Source organism: Ailuropoda melanoleuca, chromosome 4, assembly GCF_002007445.2.
Source record: "Ailuropoda melanoleuca isolate Jingjing chromosome 4, ASM200744v2, whole genome shotgun sequence".
NCBI lineage: Eukaryota > Metazoa > Chordata > Mammalia > Carnivora > Ursidae > Ailuropoda > Ailuropoda melanoleuca.
Genome location: NC_048221.1, coordinates 8,475,076 through 8,499,153, shown reverse-complemented (window position 1 = coordinate 8,499,153; position 24,078 = coordinate 8,475,076). Strand labels below are relative to the sequence as shown.

At 44.5% G+C, this 24,078-nt stretch overlaps 1 protein-coding gene across 2 annotated transcripts; it reads left to right on the top strand.

Annotated features, from left to right (window-relative positions):
- The first annotated feature begins 1,377 nt into the window (after positions 1-1,377).
- LOC100479034 (zinc finger protein 709-like) lies at positions 1,378-21,980 on the top strand. 2 transcript variants are annotated; one of them, XM_034657829.1, is made up of 4 exons: positions 1,378-1,521; positions 18,156-18,282; positions 18,474-18,534; positions 19,063-21,980. In XM_034657829.1, the coding sequence occupies exons 1-4, from the start codon at positions 1,519-1,521 to the stop codon at positions 20,795-20,797; spliced, it is 1,926 nt and encodes a 641-aa protein (XP_034513720.1). In that variant the 5' UTR covers positions 1,378-1,518; the 3' UTR covers positions 20,798-21,980. The 2 variants fall into 2 exon arrangements, with proteins under 2 accessions (XP_034513720.1, XP_011215647.1); XM_011217345.3 differs by having other exon boundaries at positions 19,060-21,980.
- Positions 21,981-24,078: the final 2,098 nt, after the last annotated feature.

Genomic DNA, 24,078 nt, shown 5'->3' with positions numbered 1-24,078 from the left:
TGTACGGGTAACTGGTTGACGATACCACTGGCTGCAGTGTCCCCTTTGTGTGAGGAGTACTGGTTGAAAACTGGCCCTCCTTGTCTCCGTTGAGATCAGTCCTGGTTCTTTAGCTCTGCCCCTCAGTAGCCACCCGACAGTTGACTCCAGGGATGCTTCCCACTCCCTGGGCACGATGCAGATACTGCTGCAGTCTGGGGGGGTTTAGGTGGCTCGGTTTGACTCAGACGATCTTAACGGTGACCATTTCCTCAGAGAACTGAGAGGTAGTTATCTCTGAGTGATTCCATCATCGTCAGAATGAAGGCTACTTACTCTCTAATATCCTAGACTCACTCATCAGTGGGATTATTTTGATGAAACCCAGTTTTCTGGTAAATCTCATTATAGATAGGATTAATTCGTGTAATCCCAAGAAAGGGACGGATCATGACCATGGGAGGAATTGGATCATGGGGGAGAAAGAGTCCCTGCTTATATTTTCCATGGGATCCCAATTTTTCATGTCAGAAATATTTTCTAAAGGTAACCCATTCTAAACCCAGAAGTCACTTTTAAAATTTTTTTTAAAAAAGATTTTATTTCACAGAGCACAAGCGAGCACAAGCAGGGGGAGCAGCAGAAGGAGAGGCAGAAGCAGGCTCTTCGCTGAGCAGGGAGCTGGAGCCTGGGAACACCCCCAGAGCTGCAGACGCTCAACCAACTGAGCCATACAGGCGCCCCTTCTTTTTCTTTTAAGACTTTATTTGACACAGAGAGAGAGAGCGAGTGCACAAGCACAGAGTGAGTGGCAAGCCGCTGGAAAGGGAGAAGCAGACTCCCCTTTGCGCGGGGAGCCAGAGGTGGGGCTCGATCCCAGGACCTGCACATCATGACTTAAGCTTAAGGCAGATGCTTAACAGCCTCAGCCACCCAGGTGCCCCGCCAGAGGTCAGTTTTCATCTGAAGTGATGGTTTGGTCTTGGTTCCAATGATGTTTTTCTCAATCTGACTGAAGTTTTGGAAGGATGCCCCCACCTAATGCATCCCTGATATCCGCCTGTGCACCTTTTTGCCAGAAGCGCCAGGTCAGACTCCGGTTGTTCAACAAAGACCAAAATGAAGCTAGACTCATTATTGCGTCTGGAGAGTCACTTGTAAGTGTCTGTGTTTGCAAAGAAGGATCAGACTTCTAGGAGTGGACTAGCAGCCCTACGTTACAACGCACATGTTCCTGACAGGGCGCCTCCTGGCCGCCGTTAGGCTCAGACACCTAACCTCGGGCCCCGCTGTCACTCAGGCGTGAGGGGGCGAGGCCTCGCGAACTGTCCAATCAGGGGTGGCGGCGGCGAAGCGGTGGGTGGGGCGACGCTCCGCAACCACCCCGGACGTCGCTGCTTTTTCCAGCCTCTCTGGGGATCGCGGGTCGCCTGTATTTAAAGGTGCCACGTTGCTCTGCCGCCGTTTCATTTCGCGCTGTGAGCCTTGCGGTGCGGCGTATTCTAAGGAGGGCCGCCGGGGGACCCAGGAATCCTAGAAATGGTGAGCGTGCCTCGTGGGGTGCAGAGAAGGGCGCTGAGGGGCCGGTTATAACCGGCCGGAACCGGCTGTGGCGGGACCCCCGCGGTCATCTCTGGAGTCTGCGGACCCGAGTCGGTCGGTGGCGCCGCTGGGACCTCGGTCACCTCCGGTGCGCGGCTTGGGTGCTGGGCCGGCAGCGGGAACCCTGGCGTCCGGGGTGCCCTGTCCTGTGCGCGGCGACTTCGGCCCTGGATCGTCAGGGCAGCTCTGCTCCCGCAGCCGCGTCTCCTCCGACGGAGCGGTGACCGCGGGGAGGGTCGTCAGGGGACCGTCGTGACTCGTTCTGGTTTGTGCGTGGGAGGAGCTGTGGTCTGTCGGGTCTCCAGTCCCTTCTTTTCCCCCACTGGGGGCCCGTTTCTTCCTGAGAGGTCCAGATGTTTGGGAAGCAAGGTCTGAAACCTCTGACCCTGCCTCCCCTTCCTCTCCCCAGCTCAGCTCTCCCTTGGGCAGGCACTAAATACCTACTTTTCCAGCTCCTTCCCGCCTTCCCTAACGCCAGCTTTCCTTTTCCAGTTCACACCATCATTGTCAACCATTGATCCCATGGGTGTATTTCAAACAGACCCAATATGTTAGTTGTTCATTATTTAGCCACAGTCAGTGAATGGCTGTTTTTTCTTCGTGTGTGGATATTTTACTTGAGAGAAATGCCGAGAATAATCACCTGGAACTACTTTTGTATGAAATCCTTGTGCCTCTCCCCCCGGGATCTTTCCTGGGCACAGACATCCTGTGGGAAGTACTTTGGGTGGCGGTGCCTCTTTGAGACTTTCCCGGGTGTTCTGTCCTGTCAGCCCAGTTCCAGGTCAGCGCTGCCCCTCTCTGAGTAAGTCACTTTTAAAAGATTTATTCACTTAATTTTAGTCCTAGTTTTTCAATGTGTAAAACTTCGTGTACTCGGTAGAGCTTGAAACACGGTATGAAGTATTTCCAAAGAGGCAAGAAACGTAATTTCAGAAAAATACGCCGGTACTACATCGCGTGTGTTAAAAATTCTTGTTTCCCTTTTTTCCTCACAGCATAGCGAGTAATAACTCTGAGGTCTCTTATTTTGGGTGAGTTCAAATGGATTTTCAGGGCTTAAGATTTGCAGACCAGAAGTGTTCAGTATGATTAAGAGTTTATAAAACAGTTACTTGCCATGGAAATAATTAATGCAATAATTAATGCAAGAATTTTTTCCCCGCCAGGAATGCAAGAATTACTTGGGGTTTTGTTGAACTAGCAGAGTGCTTTACAATTTTCTTCCCACTTTTCCACATAAACCCTGGGTCTGAGTGATTTTGCTGGAGCCTTCAAACTGTGGGTTCATGTGATTTAAAATACCCGTGGTTTCCAGCCCATTTTCAGGGGGAAGCAGAAGCCTGAGGTCAGTGTCTCTAAGCTAAGACCCCCTTATTAGATCCTTTTTTTTTTTTAAGGTAAACTCTGTACCCAACGTGGGGCTTGAACTTCTGACCCCCAAGATCAAGGGGTGCGTGCTCTGTGGACTGAGTCAGCCAGGTGCCCCTTAAACTGAGACCCTCTTAAGCCTGCCAAGGCAGATACTTGAAGGCCCAGTTGTTCTGGGCCTTCTCCCAGCAGGTGTCCTACTTGCTCACACCCACCGTGGAATGAGCCCTTTATTCTGGGAGAAGCTACGGACTCTTGGGCCTGGGATAGCACTTGGATCAGTGGCTGGGCGGAGTGATGAGGCTGTGATGCCTTTTGGAAGTTGTAGCCCTGTAGGTGTGCTCAGAGTATAAATGATGTACATTGAGAAAGTCTGTGAGTCAGGGGTTCTGTCTTCTGGATTAGGATCAGACAATGGGAGGTTGTTTGGGTCAGAAGCTTGAACTGAATCCTGCTGAGAGTTTCCTCACCTGGGAGAATGGAATGGAAGCCTGAGGGAGGGAGCGGTTCCATTGTGCCCTGGGGAGGGGGAGGGTGTGCGGGGCTCCCAGAGTTCACGCCTGTGGCTGCTCAGGTGTCCCTGCCCTCCCTCCCCAGGGACTGACCCACTCCAGGGCTTCTGTCCCCACCAGGAGAGTCTAGAATGTGGAACCTTCTGAATGTGACTTTCCTTCCGTCCTGGGGGAAGCAGGCTGCTCCTCAGTGCTGAGTCCGGTGTTTGTTTCCTGGATTCCTTTCCTGATCAAATCGTGCAGCAGAGGGCTCTGGTTTCCCTCAGCACTTGGGCTCCTCAACTGTCAGTTGATTGAGAGAGAGAATGTGGGGAGAGCTAGAAAATTAGGGAAACCAAGTAGAATTTGTCATCTGTTTAGTCAAGGAATGTCAAGATGTGAGATGAACAGTGTTTCGGTTCATCTTAACATGTTAAGTCTTTTTTTCATTTTTAGATTAGTTTGTGTATGTGCATGTCCTGAGGTTACACTGTGAAAAAAATGAGGTGCCATGGTGCTGGAGGAGACCCCCCTTTCCAGGACCCTTAGGCTCCCTGGGGAGCTGCTTGGGCGTCTGTGAGTGAAAATAAGTGGGAGTTCATAGAGTTCAGGGATGACAGCGCCGCATTTGTACGTGTTGGCGCTCAGACAGAGTTGCTGCTTTTCATGCCTTCTCAGCATTTGTAAAGCTGGGCTGTAGAACAAGGCTTTGAGTGGAAGTTTCTCCTCTCTTCTAAGCCTCTGGATGCAGGCCTCAAAAATATCATAGTGGGTTATTGAAATGAGTTCAGATTAATTAAATGAAAGATGTTCTGTTTCTGTCACCAGGGAAGAATATTAATGCATCTGTCTTCATCTTTTTTTGCCTTGTAGACTTCTTTTTAAAGAGCAGTTATGTTTACCAAAAACTTGATCAGAAAGTGCAGAGACTTCCCATATAATCCCTCTTTCTGAACACTGTCTCGCACACACACACACACACTTTTTTTTTTTTACAGCATTAAAAAAAATGTTTATTTTATTTTTTTGGTTATCTCTACACCCAGTGTGGGGCTTGAACTCATGACCCAGGGATCAAGAGTCGCATGCTCTTTCAGCTGAGCCAGCCAGGTGCCCCTTTATATATTTTATGTCTTGTATTAACTTTGGTGCATTTGTTAAATTTGATGAGCAAACTTCGAAGTAGTTCACGTTCGGGTTGACTCATACAGTCTCAGGTCTTCAGCTAATACGTAAAGACATTTTCATTATTTCTGTAATATACAGAATATTTTCATTGTCCTAAAAATCTCATGTGCTCCTCCCTCCCGCTCCGTTCATTCCCTGGCAACCAAGGATCTTTTAGTGTCTTGTCTTTTCCAGAATGTCATGCTTGGAATCATAACAGTGTGTATCCTTGTTATATTGGCATCTTTCACTTAGGAATATGATTTTAAGGTTTCTCCCTGTGTTCTTGGCTTTGTAATCGCATCTCTTTTTATAACTGAAGAATGTATCATCCAATGAATTTACCGGTGATTGTTTATCCATTTGCCTGTGTTTATTTTGTTTGTTTTTTTAAAGTAAACTCTACCCCCAGCGTTGGGCTCGAACTCACAACCTCAAGATCAAGAGTTAATGTGCTCTACCAACGGAGCCAGCCAGGCATCCCCATTTGCCTATAATTTGTGCTCGTCTCAGCCTGTCTGTACCAATTGTTGTGGTTGGACTGGTCCTTGTGGTTCCTATTATTCCTGTAAGACTCCCTTCAGCAATAACCACCAGGAAACTTTGAAAAAAAGTTTGTATAACCTAGAGGATCTGGAAATTATACAGCACTCCAGGGCTACACATCAGTGTCCCCAGTAGAGAGAGGCAGCACACAGGCTTGCGTTCTTAGTTTATGGGGGGGGGGTGCTGTGGTTTCACTGCTTCCTCATTATTGGTGAATTTAAAACTTAAGAGCAGGAATTTAAATCACAAGAGAAAAAAACAAAACAAAACGAGTGGCCGAATGGTCAGTTACCATAATCAACCAAGATCTCTAAAACAAAGGAGGTGTTTTGGTTCTTTATCTAGTCATGTGGCTGGCAATGTGTTTATTCTAGATACTGTCTTTGAAGTGGGTGCCTCTTTGAAGTGAATGCCTCAGCAATCAAAGCTTGGGTCAGGCACTTGCATTACAAAAAAGAAAAAAAAAACCCCAAACTGTCCTGGTTTGCATTACAATCCATCCTGTGATGCGGAGGCCGCAGAGTCTATGGTGAGGACCTTAACTAACCGCCTGGTTAGCTGATGTGCTACAAGTCAGGGGTGGGGTTTGTCCAAACCCAGAAAATACACCTCTACGTAGGATTGTAGTAGCAAATATGTAATAATTGAACAAGCAGTAGTCTGAAGTCCAGTCCAAAACCTTCTTGCCAAGCTTGAAGAGCCCCCACAATAAAACTAAGTCAGTGATCTCAGGGTCCCTGGAAATCCTTTTCAAAGAATTGGGTAATATTGTGGAATATTTTAACACCATGGGCCATGTGGTGTAAGTAGGTTTGAACCCGTCCTGAGTTGGTAGATTAGCTCCATAACTTGTTGATCTAGTTTCTTCCTCCTGAGAATGGATCAGTTCAGGTAAAGGGTGTGTCTCGTTTCAGGAGGCAGTGACGCAGGGGGGCTCCCAGCGTTAGGCCTGAATGGTACAAGTATTTGCTGCAGGTTAGTAAGAGGTGTTTCTGTGGAAACAAAAGAAAAAGTGGTTAATGATTGGAGCCGGTTATAATCCCAGTTTCTGAGTTCTGAAGGCAGCCAGTCAAGATGCTTCTTGATGTTGGCATTGAAGCATCTTTAGACAGTGGGAGGGCAGGCAGGGACAATCTGATAGATTTTCCTGCTTTGCAATTTGAGTGTTTTGTGATCTTTCTGAGTGGCCCACACAACACTGGCATGGAGATTGACCATACGTATATGAGCTGTTGTAGTGGTTTCCCTCAAGTTTGTATAAGATTGTCCCACATTAGCTTTCGTGCTTTTGGGAAAAGGGCAGTTTTAGTTCTCAGTGATTCCAACTCAGAAGAATGGGAGAAAAATTGGAAACATTAGTTTGGAGAGTTGTAGCCGGATGTTGGAGGAAACAAGAAGAATTTAGAATCCAGTTCAGTTCATAGGTAAACAACAAAACCTCAAAGTCAATGAATATAACTAGAATCTAATATCTATAAAGGTGTATTAATGACCTAATTTTTCTGTGTAGTCACCCCCATTGCTATCAGAGATAACCATAGTAAACTAATTTGTTTGCAAATTAAGCCTAGTTTTAATAAATTTGGTCTGATATTTACATAAGTGCAATAAGAATAGTGATTGACCATATAAAATGTCTTTTTAAAAAGATTTTATTTATTTAAGAGAGAGAGCAGGAGTGAGCACTTGAGCTGGGTGGGGAGGGACAGAGGGATGGGCAGGCTCTCCGATGAGCAGGGGAGCCCCACACAGGGCTTGAACCCAGGACCCCGAGATCATGACCTGAGCCACCCAGGCGCCTAAATGTCTAAAATCTGCTTTGTTGGAACTTTTCAAAGGAATCTCAGGTTGGACTTTTAAAAATCTCTTGTGGCTAGGAAGCCAAGCTTAGGACTTAACCTATCAAACTGCCTGCATGCAACACATATGGATTGGGGTTAATTCCTCTCTTCTCGGGGTCCTCAAAAATAGAAGTTCCTGCACCTGCCGGGAAGTGACCTTCCCTATGCACCTGCTAAGGCTGCTGGGATCCCTGTAAGGTACTGGGCCTGATTTTTCCACGGGGCTTTATTGGCTCCATAAAGTCAGCCTTAGTTCCTTAAAGCTGTCTGGTCATACCTGAGTCTATGTATGTGTGTCTCTGTTAAACATGACTTTTCAGTCAAAGCATTGGTAACGTAATCAGTGTTTCCAATTGTGTCTTTTTACAAGAAGACTAGACTGATTTTATGTAAATTAACCATACTGTTGTGACAATATGAATACTCACTAAAAGTTTCTGAATTCTGGAGGGATCAGGTAGGGAGAAAAGGTGATTGTTTCTTTTTTGTTCCCAAAGGTATATTTAAGAGGAAGGGTTTCCTTATGTCTAGAAAACAAAAGATTTAAAAATCCCAGTATTTTAAACAAAAGTCATAAAAATTATAATCACCCTTACCAGTTCACTCAGTCCGACGTAATGAATTCTTGCTCTTTGGTTAGTAGATTTTCTGATCCAGTTTTTCCTAGAGCACTGTAGATTCTTACCCAGTTCAGTGGAATGATCTGAAAGTTACCAGAAACATGTATTCTAGAGTACTTCGGTCAGAGTTCTTTCCATGAATATCTCTGAGGATGAAACACTTTTGCAAAAGCATCAGAATAAAACAACTGTCCGTAAGTGACAAAGACTTAAAAATGGCCGTGGTTAAAGATCTGATGAGAGTTCATTATAATGCAGTTGCCAAGAAAATTTGTTTATTTCTGTGGCACATAACATTCCAAGATAACTAGAATTACAGGAGATCACATTATAGCGGGGCATGGCAGATTTTTAGGAATTTCATGTAATTTCTAGAACGCTTACTTTAATAACATTGACCTATACCTTGTGACCTCAGTAAGTTGATCATCACTGACTTGAAGGTGCTTCCCATGTAATTTAACATACCCGATAAGCCTAATTAATGTCCTCTGTCCGTCTGTGTCTGTCTTCTGGCTGCAAACGATGCTGGGCAGTTTTAGTTACCTGCTGGGGTGTTAACATTTCAAAGGCACGGTAAGATTTACATCTTCAAGGGACAGGGAAAGAAAATGCAAGTTTTCTCCTAAGGGTTTAGTGCATTTTGGGTGGTTTTCACAGTTCCATTTAAAATGTAGTAGTGCTGGGGCGCCTGGGTGACTTCAGTTGGTTAAGTGGCTGTGTTCAGCCCAGGTCATGATCCCAGGGTCCTGGGATCCAGCCCCGAATTGGGCTCCTTGCATTGGGCTCCTTGCTCAGCGGGGAGCCTGCTTCTCGCTCTCCTGCCTGCCACTCCCCTTGCTTGTGCTCTTTCTGTCTGTCAAATAATAAATAAAATCTTCAAAAAAAAAAATGTAGTAGTGCCATCCTGTAATTAGAGGGAGCGCCCTGCAAGGAATAATTCTCTGGACTCAGGGTCAAATGGGGCCTCCATTTGAGGAAGTAGTAAAGCTCATCTTAATGTTTTCCATTCACTGTGAGCGTTAGCTGTGGTCGCTGTGGTGTCAGGATGGGCCCGGAGCGAGGCAACACATACCAAGTTTGGAGAAGGTCTCTGGTATGAATATTGGTGGCTCTGGGAGCCTTTGCCTTCCCCTTTCCCTCTTTCTCCTCATCAGAGGCCTTGATAATCCTCACAGGGGATTCCTTTGGTGACGGGATTGCTTGTGAGGCGTGATTCTTGGTTCTGCCCCATCGAGTGGGGTGGAAGCTGATGGAGCTTAGGATCTGTGGTGTATCAGTGGAAAGAAGCATGTAGCCCAGATGGATCTTTAAAAACTTAATGGATTTTAGAGGCTTTGGAGGTACCAGCCAGTTGATGTATTTTGGCAGCTGTGGGTAAGAATTCAGAGCCCATTCCAAATAATCAAAAACGCGTAATTAGCCAGTTAATTCCCCTCTCTCCTTCCTGCTGCATAAAATCTAAAAGAAAGGTTTGAATTTTAGTTAAGGTATAGTTTTCAATCTCCGTTTCTACTTCTAGATTTTCTCCTGTTACTGTAATCTGGTGTGGTGGTACCAGACCCTTTGGGATGACGTCACTGGGAGCCCTCATAGCTAGCAGTTTTCCTCTCCAGGGTGTCCCAAGAGACTTCTGGCTTGAGGTCGGCCTCCACCGGTATGATATGCACAGGGTCTTTGAGAAAAGCTCATAGGCCTCTAAAACATAGGATGGGAGTGTTGGCATGTTGGTATGCATGGCATTGAAAAACACCCAGGAAGTGTCCCTGGGCTTTTGCATTTATCAGGGAGTTCGTGCTCCTACCAGATGTTGGATGACATTTATATTTGTCCATTATATTCTAGCTACATACTATCTGGTCCCGGGGATGAAGAACCACAGCAGTGAGTGTAGTGAGTGTAGAGACACAGACAGCATAGGGTCTGTTCTGTTTTTCCTCTCATGGTGCCATTGGTTTCTGTGGGCAAGACTGTTTGCCCTCTTCTGGGTTAGGACATGGGGTCCCGGCATGACCCACTGACTCGGTGGTTACAGGTGGAGTTCTCATGAACTGCTCACATAGACAGTACTTTCCTCCTGCCTTTAGCCTGGAGCTTCTCCTTGGGATGTGACAATAGTATTTTGATTCAGTTCACCCACCTTAGCTCTCCTGGGCTTGAGGTGTGGAGGACCCTTATGCATATTCATAGTCAATTAAGGCCTTTAGAGTTAGTGCCCTAATTGTCTCATTAGAACAGAAGGCCTCAGTCACGCTACTCTGGGGAGATCCTTTGATGAGTGTGGCAGCTATGACCTTTTGGGTTGGATCCCACCGGTGCAGCGCACAACTGGGGCAGTGTGTGAGAGCACTGGCAGTGTGACAGACGCCCCTCCCAGATGGCTGAAGCTCCCCGAGGTAGGTGCTTAGTAAGCAAGTTGCAGATAAAGGGCATTTCTCTTAATAAATTGCGAGGGCAGTCATGGCAATCCGGCCAACTACGCCAGCTGTTTTGTGTGGATCCCAGCCTTTCAAATCCCCAGTGTTGTGGTTGGACTGGCCCTTGTGGTTCTTAGGATTGCAAGACACTTCGCAGCACTCAAAACGGATTTATTACTTAGAGAACCTGTTAAATACACAGCCCACCTGGGGGCAGGCAAGGGGCTTGGGATCTGCTTTTATTGGGGTGAGGTTGGGCGCCTAGGGTTTCATGAGCTTTCTTTTGCTTGGTGAATTTCAAACCCAAGAGTGGGAATTTAAAGGGCAGGAGGAGAAAAAGCAAGTGGCCTAAATAGTTATTGAAATCCATCAAGATGTTTACAACAAAGCCCGCCCTCCCTCCCCTCGCTGGGCAGCAGCTTGTTCTTTATCTGGGGGTGGGGGGGTGCCTGGGAGTGTGTGTGTTTGAAATGGTAAAATGGCCATCTTTGAAGTGAATGTCTCAGAGCGGTCAGTGCTTAATTCAGGCACTTGCATTACAACCAGCCAACCAAAAAACAGCTGTCGTGTTTACACCATGAGCCCGGGGACAACGCTTTCTTTTCTGTGCAATTTCCCAATGACTGGATTTTCAGATTGTTTTCATGTGCTTCTTGACCATTTCCATATCATCACCGAAGTGCATGTTCAGATCAGTTCCGTTTTTAATTGGGTTGTTTGTCTTTTGTTGAATTTAAAGAGTTCTTTGGATGTTTTAGATACCAGCCCTTTATTAGGTAAGTGATTTACAAAGATTTTCTGCCAGTTCGTGTCTTGTGTTTTCATCTTCTTAACAGTCTTTTCTCTGAGCAGGAGTTTTTCATTTTTTTTTTTTTAAACATGACTCTTTTTATTTTTTTTTTATTTTTTATTTTTTTTTAAAGATTTTNAAAGATTTTATTTATTTATTTGACAGAGATAGAGACAGCCAGCGAGAGAGGGAACACAAGCAGGGGGAGTGGGAGAGGAAGAAGCAGGCTCATAGCGGAGGAGCCTGATGTGGGGCTCGATCCCATAACACCGGGATCACGCCCTGAGCCGAAGGCAGACGCTCAACCGCTGTGCCACCCAGGCGCCCCAGGAGTTTTTCATTTTAATGAAAACAAAAATTTTATTTTTTTTCTTTCTTGGATCTTGCTTTCACTGTTGTGTCCAAAAGATAATCACCAAGATGCCCTAGATTTTCTCCTACGTTACGTTTTAGGAGTTTTGTCGTTTTATATTTTATACTAAGTCGTGACCCATTTTTATTAAATTTTTGTGAAAGGTGTAAAATCTTCGTATAGATTTTTTTTACACTTATGGTTGTGTAGTTCTTCCTGCACTATTTGTTGTTGTAAAGACTATATTTACTGTTGAATTGCATTGCCTTTGGTCCTTTCTCAAAGATTGATTCTGTATTCTTGTGTGGATCTATAGAAAGTAATTGACTTTTATATATTAATGTTTTGTCCTTCAGACTTCGCTTACTCTCTTGGTGCAGTTGACCCTTGAACGTGGTTTTTTTTTTTTAATATTGATTTATTTTAGAGAGAGAGTGTGTGCACACAAGCAGGGGGAGGGGCAGAAGGAGAGGGTGAGAATCTCAAGCAGGCTCTGATTCCCTGCTTAGCACATATCCTGATGCGGGGCTTGTTCTCACCACCCTGAAATCATGACCTGAGCAGAAATCCAGAGTTGGCCGCTTAACCGACTGAGCCACCCAGGCACCCCTAAAAATTTTTTTTGAAGAGGTGATAGCTGAAGCCACAGGGTACTTACTTACAGCTGCCCACACCAGTCTCCCCTGGACTGAATCAGAAGCGCCGCACTCAGGGGTAGTGCTTGCTGCCTTCTGAATACCAGCGGAGGGCGGCCGGGGTTCTAGCAGCCCCTGGGGACCCTGGGACCGTGTAGTGACTGGGTGGCCGGGTCGAGGGCTTGGTGCGGGTGGTCAGGAGGCTGGGCTGACAGGGGGGAACTCGCCCAGAGGCAGGCTCAACACTGCACAAGAAGGCCCACCCCAGTGCCACACCCACTGTATCCTGTAAGCAAGTTGTGCTCTGGGGCTGCACTGGGACCTCTTCAGTCCCTGGGCCCCTCCCAGGCCCAACTGGGAACCTTCCTGTGACCTGGCCCAGGTTCTCCTGGATGCAGGAGCCCTCAGGTATGGCCGCAAGGGCTGATGGGCGTGGGCCTGTGGTGTAGCCCCGAGGGGGGGGGCGCTGTATGGTGCCTCCAGCCTGCTGTCACCTCCCTCAGGCTTGATCTGTGGCAGCTGCTGAGATGAAGCTCCCAGGCTGGGGAACATGGCCATCCTGGGGCCAGCCCCACAGCCACTAGCCCCCCCCCCCCCGCACCCCCTTTGTCTGGGCCTGATCCAGCCCAGCTGGGCCTACCTATTGGCAGATTTTTTTCTCAATAAATTTTTCTTTATGACTTTGTTTACTCTAGCTTATTTTAGTGCAAGATGATATTATATAGTACGTAGAATATAAAGTTACATGCTAATCGACTTCATGTCGTCAGTAAGGCTCCTGGTCAGTAGTCGGCTGTTAGTAGTTTTTGGGCAATCAAAAGATAAACCCAGATACTGGACAGACCAAGGGTTGGTGTCCCTAACTCTTGAGTTGTTCAAGGGTCAACTCTAGTTTAAAGGGCTTATTTTGGGACACCTGGGTGGCTCGGTTGAGCCATCTGCCTTCAGCTCAGGTTGTGATCCCAGGGTCCTGGGAGCGAGTCCCACATTGGGCTCCCTCCTTAGCAGGGAGACTGCTTCTCCTTCTGCCTGCGGCTCCCCCTGCTTGTTTTTTCTTTCTCTCTCTGACAAATAAATAAGATCTTAAAAAAAAGGGGGGGGTTTTCTTGCCACTTGGGACTCTTAGAGATTTTCTCCATAGACAGTCTTGTCTTTTGCCACAAAAATAAGTTTTATTAATTAATTAATTAATTTATTTATTTTTAAAGATTTTATTTATTCATTTGAGACAGGGATACAGAGAGACACAGAGAGCATGAGCAGGGGGAAAGACAGGGGGAGAGGGAGAAGCAGGCTCCCTGCTGAGCCGGGAGCCTGGTGTGGGGCTCCATCCCAGGACCCAGAGATCACTGCCCAAGCCAAAGGCAGACGCTTAACCATCTGAGCCACGCTGGTGCCCCACAAAAGCAGCTTTATTTTATTTACTTTTAAAAAGTTTTATTTCTTGCTTCCCAGTCTGCATACTGTTTTTTTTTGTTGTTGTTGTTGTTCTGTTTTTTGTTTTTGTTTTTGTTTTTGGGTCTAATTGCATTAGTTAAGAATTCTAGTACAAGGTCGACTAGGATTGGTGAGGGGGGGGCGCCTGGGTGGCACAGCGGTTAAGCGTCTGCCTTCGGCTCAGGGCGTGATCCCAGCGTTATGGGATCGAGCCCCACATCAGGCTCCTCCGCTATGAGCCTGCTTCTTCCTATCCCGCTCCCCCTGCTTGTGTTCCCTCTCTCGCTGGCTGTCTCTATTTCTGTCGAATAAATAAAAAATAAAATCTTTAAAAAAAAAAAAAAGGATTGGTGAGAGGGGACATCTTGCATTCTTCTTGATTTTACCAAAAAACATATAGTTCTTTCAGGGTAGTGCACTTGTATTAAACAAGAGTCCATTTGGTGTAGAGGCAGGTGTGTGGGCAGAAGGGGAAGCATTCTCCACTACAGTGATTTGGTCTCAATCTCCAGTGAGCCTATGTACCTGGACTTGACCTTCTGTGCTATAGGGAGAAAGGTGTGTCATCTTTGTCCTTAGTTCCTAATAAAAACCTCTTGAAGCCCTTGGAATTACTTGAGTGATAAGGGTGATAGTATCTTTTTTTTTTTTTTTATAATAATGAGGCAACTCTTGGCCAGCTCCTCGATAGCTTCAGTGACACCCTTGTGAAATAGATTGTTTTGAGGTCAGGCCTTGTTAAGAAGCTTAGTATATTCTGGACATATTTTTAAATGGCTACTTTTTTGTCTTTAATTTTGGAGACAGTGCTTTACCCTGGTACCTCAGGTCTGTGGTGGAAGAGTTGTTGATTTCAGGTTTCTTGGCTTTTGTCTTCTGAGGACTGGAAGCCGGCTTCTAAGCTCCTTACGTGCCCAACCAGAGACCAGAAGTCTCTGACTCCTCTTTTGATGTTTGACTGCTGACAGCTTTCAACCCTCATCTCTCCTTCCTCCCCTCGTGCCCCACATCTCTATGAGGGGACCAGACAGCCTGGGTGTTTCTTCCTTTGGTTTTGGCAAGTGATTCAGTCCACAGAAGGCCCTGCCCCTGTACCCCAGCTCTCACCCTAGCCCACCCCCAAACCCAGGCCGGGCTGCTTTCCTTTCTCTCAGGCATTTCCCACCTGCTTGGGAGGCCTGCCCTGCGCTGCCCTCCCTGAACACTTGCATTATGGAAGTAAGAATGCTTCCATACCCTCTAGGCATGTGTGTGTTGTCAGTGTAGACAATCTGAATCAAATGCTGCATATTTTGCAATCCTGTTTGCTTTCTTTTTCTATTGATAAATCCTCCAGATCTTTTGATATTAGCGTATTCCATCCTTGTATGAGTCTCTCAGTGCAAATGCACAAAAAAGTCTGTGGACATGGTTGAAAAATTCTTAGGCTGTATATAGTGATCAGATCAAACTTCGGGGAAATAGCAGTGGATTGAATCACTTGACCCTCCTACATTCTTGCATTGTTTATTGAGTAACAAGTTACGATTCATGTGGTCTTCAGCACTTGGGATTATTAAATTGATGAGTTTTTTTTCTGTTCACAAATTTTTATTCTAATCACTGTGAAATGGGATCTACTGGACTTTGTTGTTGTTGTTGTTGTTGTTTTTTTTAGATTTTATTCATTTACTTGAGAGAGAGAGAGCCTGAGAGAGCACAAGCAGGGGAAGCAGAGGGAGAGGGAGTACAACCAGAGGGAGAGGGAGAAGCAGGCTCCCCGCTGAGCAGGGAGCCAATGTGGGGTTGATCCCAGGACCCTGAGATCATGACATAAGGTGAAGGCAGCCATTTAACTGACTGAGCCACCCGGGCACCCCTCTGCTGGACATTTTATTTTCCCTTTTATCTCATTACCAAGGTGATGGACTTTTTTAATATATGGTATTTCGTCCTCTGTTCAATATGTTTGACTTTTTTCCTTTCGAATATGCATCTGTTCATTTTAACTCTGCCAGTTGACCTTTTATATTGCAGGTGTTGCTGATACTTTTCCTTGATTGTCTTTTAATTATCTCAATTTTAATATAGTAGAATTTGCCTGTCTCTGAGTTTATGGCTCACTTTCTTTCTTACGAGAAAATTCTCCCTATCCCTGTGTCAATAAAATATCTGTGAATTCTAAAAGTTTCCTAGTTTTATCTTGCACTTTTTTTTTTAAAGATTTTATTTATTTATTTGTCAGAGAGACTGAGAGAAGGAGGAAGAGAGAACACACAAGCAGGGGGAGAAGCAGTCTCCCTGCTGAGCAAGGATCCTGATGTAGGACTCGATCCCAGGACCCTGGGATCACCACTGGAGCGGAAAGCAAACTCCCAATCAGCTGGGCCACCCAGCTGTTCCTTATCTTGCACATTTAAATCTAAAATGAATTGGCTGTTTTCCATGGACTGTTGGGGGGACTACAGTGAGTTTTTGGAAGTGATTAACAGTGTATGCCTGCGCGTTTACCAAGTGTTCATGATATTTGCCACTTTGCTTCAATGACTGCTGTGCCCTTGACTGACTTCTCATATTAAATACCAGCCTGTTGAAGGCACTTCCTACCCTTCTCTGTCTGCTTATCACTCTGCTAGTTAGTACTGTATTGTCTGGAATAGTATAGCTTAAAAATCCTAGTGTATTAGGTAGACCACCACCTTGTTCTTCAAAAGACTGTCCATTTCTCGACATTTGTTCTATCTGTTGGACTTGGAGAAGTACTTTTGTTGACTGCTAAAGTATCTGGAGGGATTATGGGATTTTATAAAAATACTATTTGGGGGACCCCTCGGTGGCTCAGTTGATTAAGCATCTGCCTTCGGCTCAGGTCATGATCCCAGGATTGAGCCCCATGTTAGGCTCCTTGCTCAGTGGGGAACCTGCTTTTCACTCTGCCCTGCCACTCCCCCTGCCTGTGCTTTCTCCCCCTTTCTCTCTCTCTCTCTCTCTCTCTCTGACAAATAAAATCTTTATAAAAAAATACTATTTGGGAGTGGCGACATCTGGGTGACACTGAATTCTTGTTAAGAACAGTTGGCATCCGTTCACTTTCTTCTACTGTGACATTAAGCAACTATTTTTACATTTTCCTACAGGATCATTAAATACACTTTAGACTACTTTGGTGCTGAAATTGGTGTGAGTAAATTAGGAGCAAACTGAAATGTCATCTCAGTGTGATCACATAGGATGGGCTCAGTTCTTCAAGCCATGACTTGTGAATACACATGTAAATTATTGTCTACTAGGGAAGCTTTGTAGACACTCAGTGTTTGCAGAGTTTGTTGGGGGCTGGTCATGTCAACACTGTTTGCCAAATCTGTAACAAATTACAGACTCTCAAAGGGAAGGTAGGAGTTTCATGTACCGTAATGTTTGCATTAGCGCTTTAGGCACACTGGGGCACACTTACCTTTAGGGTTGTTGGGGTCACTCCCAAAATTCCAGTCCCGGATACCAGCAAAGGATGAACTTTGTCATCCAGGATTTCTAAGGGTAAGGAATCTCAGGCCTGCTAACGTTCACTCTTTTGGATAATAGGACTTTTTATGAACATGGTTTAGGGTTCCGTTGTGGAAAGTTATTAGGGCTGACCCAGGCAGCTCCTTACTCCCGGGACCCACGACAAGAGGTGTTCCTAGTTTGCTGTCACTCTACTGACTGTCAATTCTAGCATTAGAATTGCTGGAGGGAGCTTTTCTCTGTTCCCTAGGCATGGACATCATTGGATGACTGATCTCTTTCAGGGACCAGCATTTAGGGGAATTAATCCACTGAGAAATTCCTGTGCTGGGGATGGGGCTATCCTGCTGCCTTCCCGGCAGAGGAACTCAGCAATGAGTGAAGGAGGGGGGAGAGCCTCCAGAGTGGCTGGTTGGGAATCACTTGCAACAGAAATCAGACAAAAAGGATTTGGTGGGGTTTTGGGGAGGAAAGCACTGCTGAGCTCTGTATGTTTCTCATCATGTCAAATTCACCGTCAGTGCTATCATGCAATTACGTGTAGCCCCTTGCAAATTCCGTGTCTTTACGTGTTCCTCAAGGTCACCAAGGCCCTGGTTACAGTGATAGGATTCTGTCAGAAAATCTCTTCTGGTATCTTATCAGTATGTGTGTCTTTGTGTCTTAAAAATTGGTGGGAGGCAACTCTGAGGCTCGTGACTGTATGAATTTGGGGGATGTCTAAGTTGTCACACCTTTCCTTCTCATGTCTGAGTTGTATATTCAGAATATCTTCCTGGCCCGTGAAGCGAGACAGATCACGGAAGGTAAAACTGATCCTGTGATAAATATTATACAAACAAATTATAATTACACTCTTTTATGAAAATATTGTTGTTCATGCAGCTGGATGTGACTGTTTGTAATGGCCTGGAGAATTTCAGGACATTTTGACCAGCTGGATCTTGTAACAGTTTGCATTCTCCTGGCTTCTCGTGTTTGGGGATGGGAATAGAAGAAAAGGGTTCCATTTTTTCCCCTGATTTTGATCATGCACTTCTGACCCTGTGCTTCATGGAGTGCTGTGTGATGTGGGTATTTAAGAAGGAGATGAAAGTTTTTTTCACAAAAAATTGATGGTCTTAAGATGGAAATATTTCTTTCATTTGTACAGCATTTCTCCAAGGTGTTCTGTTCCCTGACAGTAGAGAGACATGGAGACTTGAAATGATAACAATAAAAATGCAGCAATAAATTCCTGTGTTTATGATGCTGTTAAATTTATGAGGAAGTGAGTATGGCCAGAGAGGAAGAGTCTGATGACCCCATCATAGAATAAATGTTGAGAAATCAAAGTCCTCTGTGAATTTCTTACAAATTGACTTGAGATCGCCACTGCTGTCCGTCTCACCCATCCTCCTGTACACATATGTGGGATGTTTTAGGACCCAGTGGCCTTGGAAGATGTGACTGTGAACTTCACCCTGGAGGAGTGGGCTCTTCTGAATCCATCCCAGAAGAAACTCTACAGAGACGTGATGCAGGAAACCCTCAGGAACCTGGCCTCAATAGGTAAGGGTGACGACAATCTTATGAGTCCGTTAGAGAACCAGTGTGAGTTGCCCATCAGTGCTGTTTCAAGAGGTGAAATGTGGAAAGGAAATATGTTGGTAAATAAATCAGCCATGGTGACTATTCATCATGGACCTAGAATCTAAAAAACTTTAATATTCTTTTATGATTTTTCCCGATCTGCATTTTAGGAGAAAAATGGGAAGACCGTAACAGTAAAAGTCTATATGAACATCATCAGACAAATCTAAGGTGAGTCCCACTCACATAAGAAAAGTGTCTCTGGGGGCGCCTGGCTGGCTTAGTCTGGTAGAGCATGTGACTCTTATCCTCAGGGTTGTGAGTTCAATCCCCAAGTTGGGTGTGGAGTCTACTTATTAAAAAAAAAAAAAGAAAGAAAGAAAAAGAACAGTTGTTCCATGAGAAAATCTTTGTCATAATGTTAAAAAAAAAGCAGATAAAATAAATAAGACCATTTTCAAGTTTATTTATTTTTAGGATATTTTCATCAAAAGTTTTTTTCTAGTATGACATAGATGTTCAATGTTGAAAAATAATAATGTGGAGTCAGTATTCAGAAACCCTATTCATGACTATCACTTTTGATTATAGCTATGATCAATTCCTTGCAGAATGGTTAGCACGTACTCACCTTCAAACAATCAGAAAACACAAAAAACACATTTTTTTTTGCAAATGGTAAGAATGTCGTTGAAATAACTTAATAAACATGAAATTATTAAGAAGCCATTAATAACATGCTTCTCATTTTTATAGCAGGCCTGTGGTAAAGAGACCCTGTAAAAATAAAGAAGGTGGTCTGTGTGAAGAATCCTTCAGCCAGAATCCAAATCATAAGCAGATAAAGAAAACTCCTACTGGAATAAAGCTACGTAAATGCAGTTTCTGTGGACAAGTGTTCAGGCATCATTCATCCTTTAGCAGGCACATGATCTCTCACACTGGCCACAAACTGTATGAGTATCAGGAATATGAAGAGAAACCTTACAAATGTAAGGAATGTGGGAAATCCTTCAAGCATCGCCAATCCATTCGAGTACATGTGAGGACTCACACTGGAGAGAAACCGTACAAATGCAAGCACTGTGGGAAGGCCTTCAAGCATTGCCAGTCCATTCGAAAGCATGAAAGGATTCACACTGGAGAGAAACCCTACAAATGCAAACAATGTGGAGAAACCTTCCGGTATCGCCACAACTTTCAGAAACATGAGCGAACTCACACTGGAGAGCAGCCTTACAGATGTAAGCACTGTGGGAAAGCCCTGAGTTGTCTCAGTTACTGTCGAATTCATGAAAGGACTCACACTGGAGAGAAACCTTATGAATGTAAGCAGTGTGGGAAAGCCTTCAGTTATGCCAGTTACATTCGAATCCATGAGAGAACTCACACTGGAGAAAAGCCCTATGAATGCAAGAAGTGTGGGAAAGCCTTCAGTTGTCCAAATTACTTCCGGAAACACGAAAAGACTCACACTGGAGAGAAACCCTATGAGTGTAAGCAGTGTGGCAAAGGCTTCAGTTGTCCCAGATCCTTTCGAAGTCATGAAAAGAGACACAGGGGCGAGAAGCCCTATGAATGTAAAATATGTGGTAAAACCTACAGTTGTCCAATCTACTTTCGAAATCATGAAAGGAGACACAGTGGAGAAAAATCCTATGAGTGTAAAATATGCGGTAAGTCCTTCAGTTGTCCAAAGTATTTTCGGAAACATGAAAGAAGTCACACAGGAGAGGAACCCTGTGAATGTAATGAATGTGAGAATACCTTGAGCCCTCTCACCGTATTTCAAAGACACGTGATGAAGCACAGCGGAGATGGACCTTACAAGTGTAAGGAGTGTGGGAAGGTCTTCGATTGTCCCAATAACTTTCGATGTCATGAAAAGATACACAGTGGAGAAAAGCCATATGAATGTAAGGAATGTGGCAAAGCCTTCAGTTCCTCCATGTCCCTTCAAAATCATGAGAGAAGTCACAGTAGGAAAAAACCTCATGAATGTAAGGAATGTGGTAAAGCCTTCAGTTTTCCCTGTTCCCTTCAAAAACATGAAAGAAGTCATACTGGGGAGAAACCGTATGAATGTAAGCAGTGCGGGAAAGCCTTCACTTATCTCAGTTCTATGCAAAAACATGAAAGAACGCATAGCGGGGAGAAACCCTATGAATGTAAGCAGTGTGGGAAAGCCTTCATTTATCTCAGTTCTATGCAAAAACACGAAAGAACTCATAGTGGAGAGAAACCCTATGAATGTAAGCAGTGCGGGAAAGCCTTCATTACTCTCTCTAACGTTCAAAGGCACATGATCAAGCACACTGGAGACGGACCCTGTAAGTGTAAGGAGTGTGGGAAGGCCTTCGATTGTCCCAGTTCATTGCGAACCCATGAACGTACTCACACTGGGGAGAAACCCTATCAGTGTAAACACTGTAGTAAAGCCTTCACTCGTTCTAGTTCTTTACGAAACCATGAAAGAACTCATAATGGAGAGTAGCCATGTGAATGGAAGGAATGTGGAAAATTCTTCAGGCCCAGTTATTCTTGAATACACAAAATAACTGGAGAGAAAACTAATGAACACAAACAATGTGGTAAAGTCTTTACTCCCTATGATGTTCATATACATGGAATTCATACCAGAGAGAAACTCTCAATATAGGGAAAGTTGTGGAAGCTGTCTTTTGATCACACAGTCTTTTGAGGACATGTGAGTGCACACAGGGGAGAAACCATATAAACGTAAAGAATCAGGGAAAGCCATCCATGCATTTCCATGGGAAGCCATGGAAGAACTCACACTGGAGAGAATTCTGTTGAATGTAAACATTGTAGGAAAATTCACTTGCCCCACCCTCCTAAAAAAACCACATGAGAGTATATAATGGATAGATACCTTATAAATGAAAAATAAGGGAAGCTTTTTAATTTAAAAAGATATGTTGAAAGTCATTTGAAAAATGCACTGAAAGAAACAATGTAAGTAATATGGGTAAGCCTGGTGCAAATTACTGTATAATAAGTACTCCCCCAGATTCATGACATGAAAGAAATGTTATTAACGTGATGCATATGTTGTCTTCATCAATGGCTTATTCTTCATTCTCCAGTTTTACTGAGAAAAGTTGACCTATTACTGATAAGCTTAAGACATGTTGCCTGATGGTTTGATTTACGTACATTGTGAAAAAGTTACAGTGGCTCATTCTTAAAGTGATTCTCTGTTTTGCAGATTTCTACTTAGTTTTGCAAGGAAACATTGAGGTGGGAAAATAGTGTAGGTTCTCACTTAGCAGTGGTTTCTAAGTTTAACGGGTAATTTTCTCCCCTCAGTGAAACACTGGTGTTTCCATTTTGAAGACTCTTTCATCCATGGATGAACTGAAGTGTATTTGTTAACGTGCAAATGTTTAATTTTTATATAATTTTTTCATTTTTTGGGGTAAGGATACGACTGTTGAGTAATGAATGACATGTTACCCTTAAAAATAAACTGCCAATTATTTTACCAGCAAAAATGGGTTTATAGCAGAGAATGCAGTTCAGGACAAGGAAGCTACATAATGCCATAGGCAATTGTGGAGAACAAAGGAGAGGAATGCTCTCCTGTAAGAGAAAGGGGACTTGGAAGGGGCTGTTATGAACAAAACATTGGTTGGAATAAACTGGGAAGTTCAAAATATAGTGGCTTTTCATTGGCTGAGTCGTGACTGTCATTGGCTGGGCTGTTGCTGTGTGAGGAGGAACCCTTTCTTCCTGGTGGAATGACAGAGTGGTCGCTAACGTGGTGTTTCACGGTATGTCTCTCCCTGCTGAGTGTGCAACTAAGGAGGAGGGGTGGGGCTGGGAACTTCCACTGCTGAGCTCCTGATGCCATTTTCAGCTCCTGTTTCCTTTTGTTAGTATTTACATTTCTTTTTTTGATCAAGGTCTGTCTTTGAAAGCATTGCCGATGAAGAATAAGGTTTTCCAGGGACGTCTGGGTGGCTCAGTTGGTTAAGCGTCTTCCTTCGTCTTGGGTCATGATCCCAGGGTCCTGGGGTTGAGGACCCCAGCGGGCTTCTTGCTCAGCAGGGAGCCTGCTTCTCCCTCCGCCCGCTGCTCCCTCTGTTTGTGTTCTCTCTCTTTGATAAATAAATACATAAAATCTTTATTTTTTTTTGAAGATTTTATTTATTTGTCAGAGAGGGAGTGAGAGCTGAATTTGAGGGAGAACCTTCAGGCATTTCCCCTCTGAAGTCTGTATCTTCTCAAGGTTGGAAGTGGAGATCATCTTGGAGTGTTGAGCCAGCGTCACCTTATTGGGTACTTGACTTTGTTTTTAAAGATTTTATTTATTTATTTGAGAGAGAGCAAGAGAGAGCCTGAGCAGGGGGAGGGACAGAGGGAGAGGAAGAAGCAGACTTCCCCACTGAGCAGGGAGCCCGATGCAGGCCTTGATTCCAGGACACTGGGATCATGACCTGAGCCAAAGGCAGCTGCTTCACAGACTGGGCACCCAGGTGCCCCTGGTTACATTATTTTTAAGCATCTTGACAGGCAACCAGATACAACAGAAGTAACATGACAATTCCAAATTGTATGGTGGTTCTGAACCAGGACTCTAGATCTCAGAGTAGCCAGTATTGACAGTTACTCCAGCTTAGAGGAATAGGGGCCCTCTGTGACTACAGACCAGGAGTCCTGTATCCCTCTTAGAAGTCTCTGCTTATAGCAGCCACGAGTGCAGAATAGTGAATATTGCAGAAACACGTGGAAATAATTAGCCACCTGGATTTGGGAAGATACAGTACAGATACAATCGACGCAATAGCTAATGAATTTCTTTGTAGAATGGCAAAGCTTCAAAGACCTTTAAAAGACTATTCTTATCTCAAACTGTTTGTAACCCGATGTGTTACATCCAGTAAGGTTTCTAAGTCACAGATGGTGAATTTGGAGGAGAATCCAGAGTCAGTTAACATTTCACAAGAAGACTTGTGAATTTTGAACTTTTTATAACTCCTTCAGAACAAGCTGTCAAAAAATTAATTTCTCACGTGATTATGATTAGGCTATTTCTGAAAGGCCATAATTAAAAGAAGAGATTTCCCCATTTTGCAAGGGTTTGGGATGTGCAGACGAGGGTCTGGTGTTTCCACAAAAGCGGGGAGCTGAAGCAACAGTGAGAAAAAGGTATACTGGCTCAGTCTGGACCATTCGGGAAAGCTGTCTGGTCCGATGTTGGCCCCTTCAGTTTTGGGAAATCTGCACTTTCCATTCACCAGAGGGTGTGTGGGACGAATCAGGGTTTGGTACTTTCTTGAGATGTATAATGAGTATCCGAGAGTCTCTTCCCTGAAGTTTGGCAACCCAAGGGTTAGTTAGCAGTTCCTGAAAAGGGCCTTCTCAGTGAGTTTGAAGGGTCTTTCTGGAGTTGTCTTCTCCAACACATGAAATCTCCACGTTGTAGGGTGTAATGCTTGATTGTCTCTCTGGAAGTGCACTGGAGAAAGATTGTTCTACCAAAGCACTTGTAATAGAAGCCATTAGCCTTCGCACTATTGAAGTATATTTCCTTTTATCAGCTGTGGGTCAGAGGAGGCGGGGCAAGTGCATTGGCTGTCCTGTGACTCTCAAAGGGTGAGAATCTGAGTTCCAGAGAGGGTGGATCTGAGATTTAGAAGGACTGATGGCAGTGTTACCAGCCACGGTATTTGGAAGGTCTCTACAAATTTTGCCTATTGAGGGTTTTTTGTTTTGTTTTCTTTTTTTAAGATTTTTGTTTATTTATCAGAG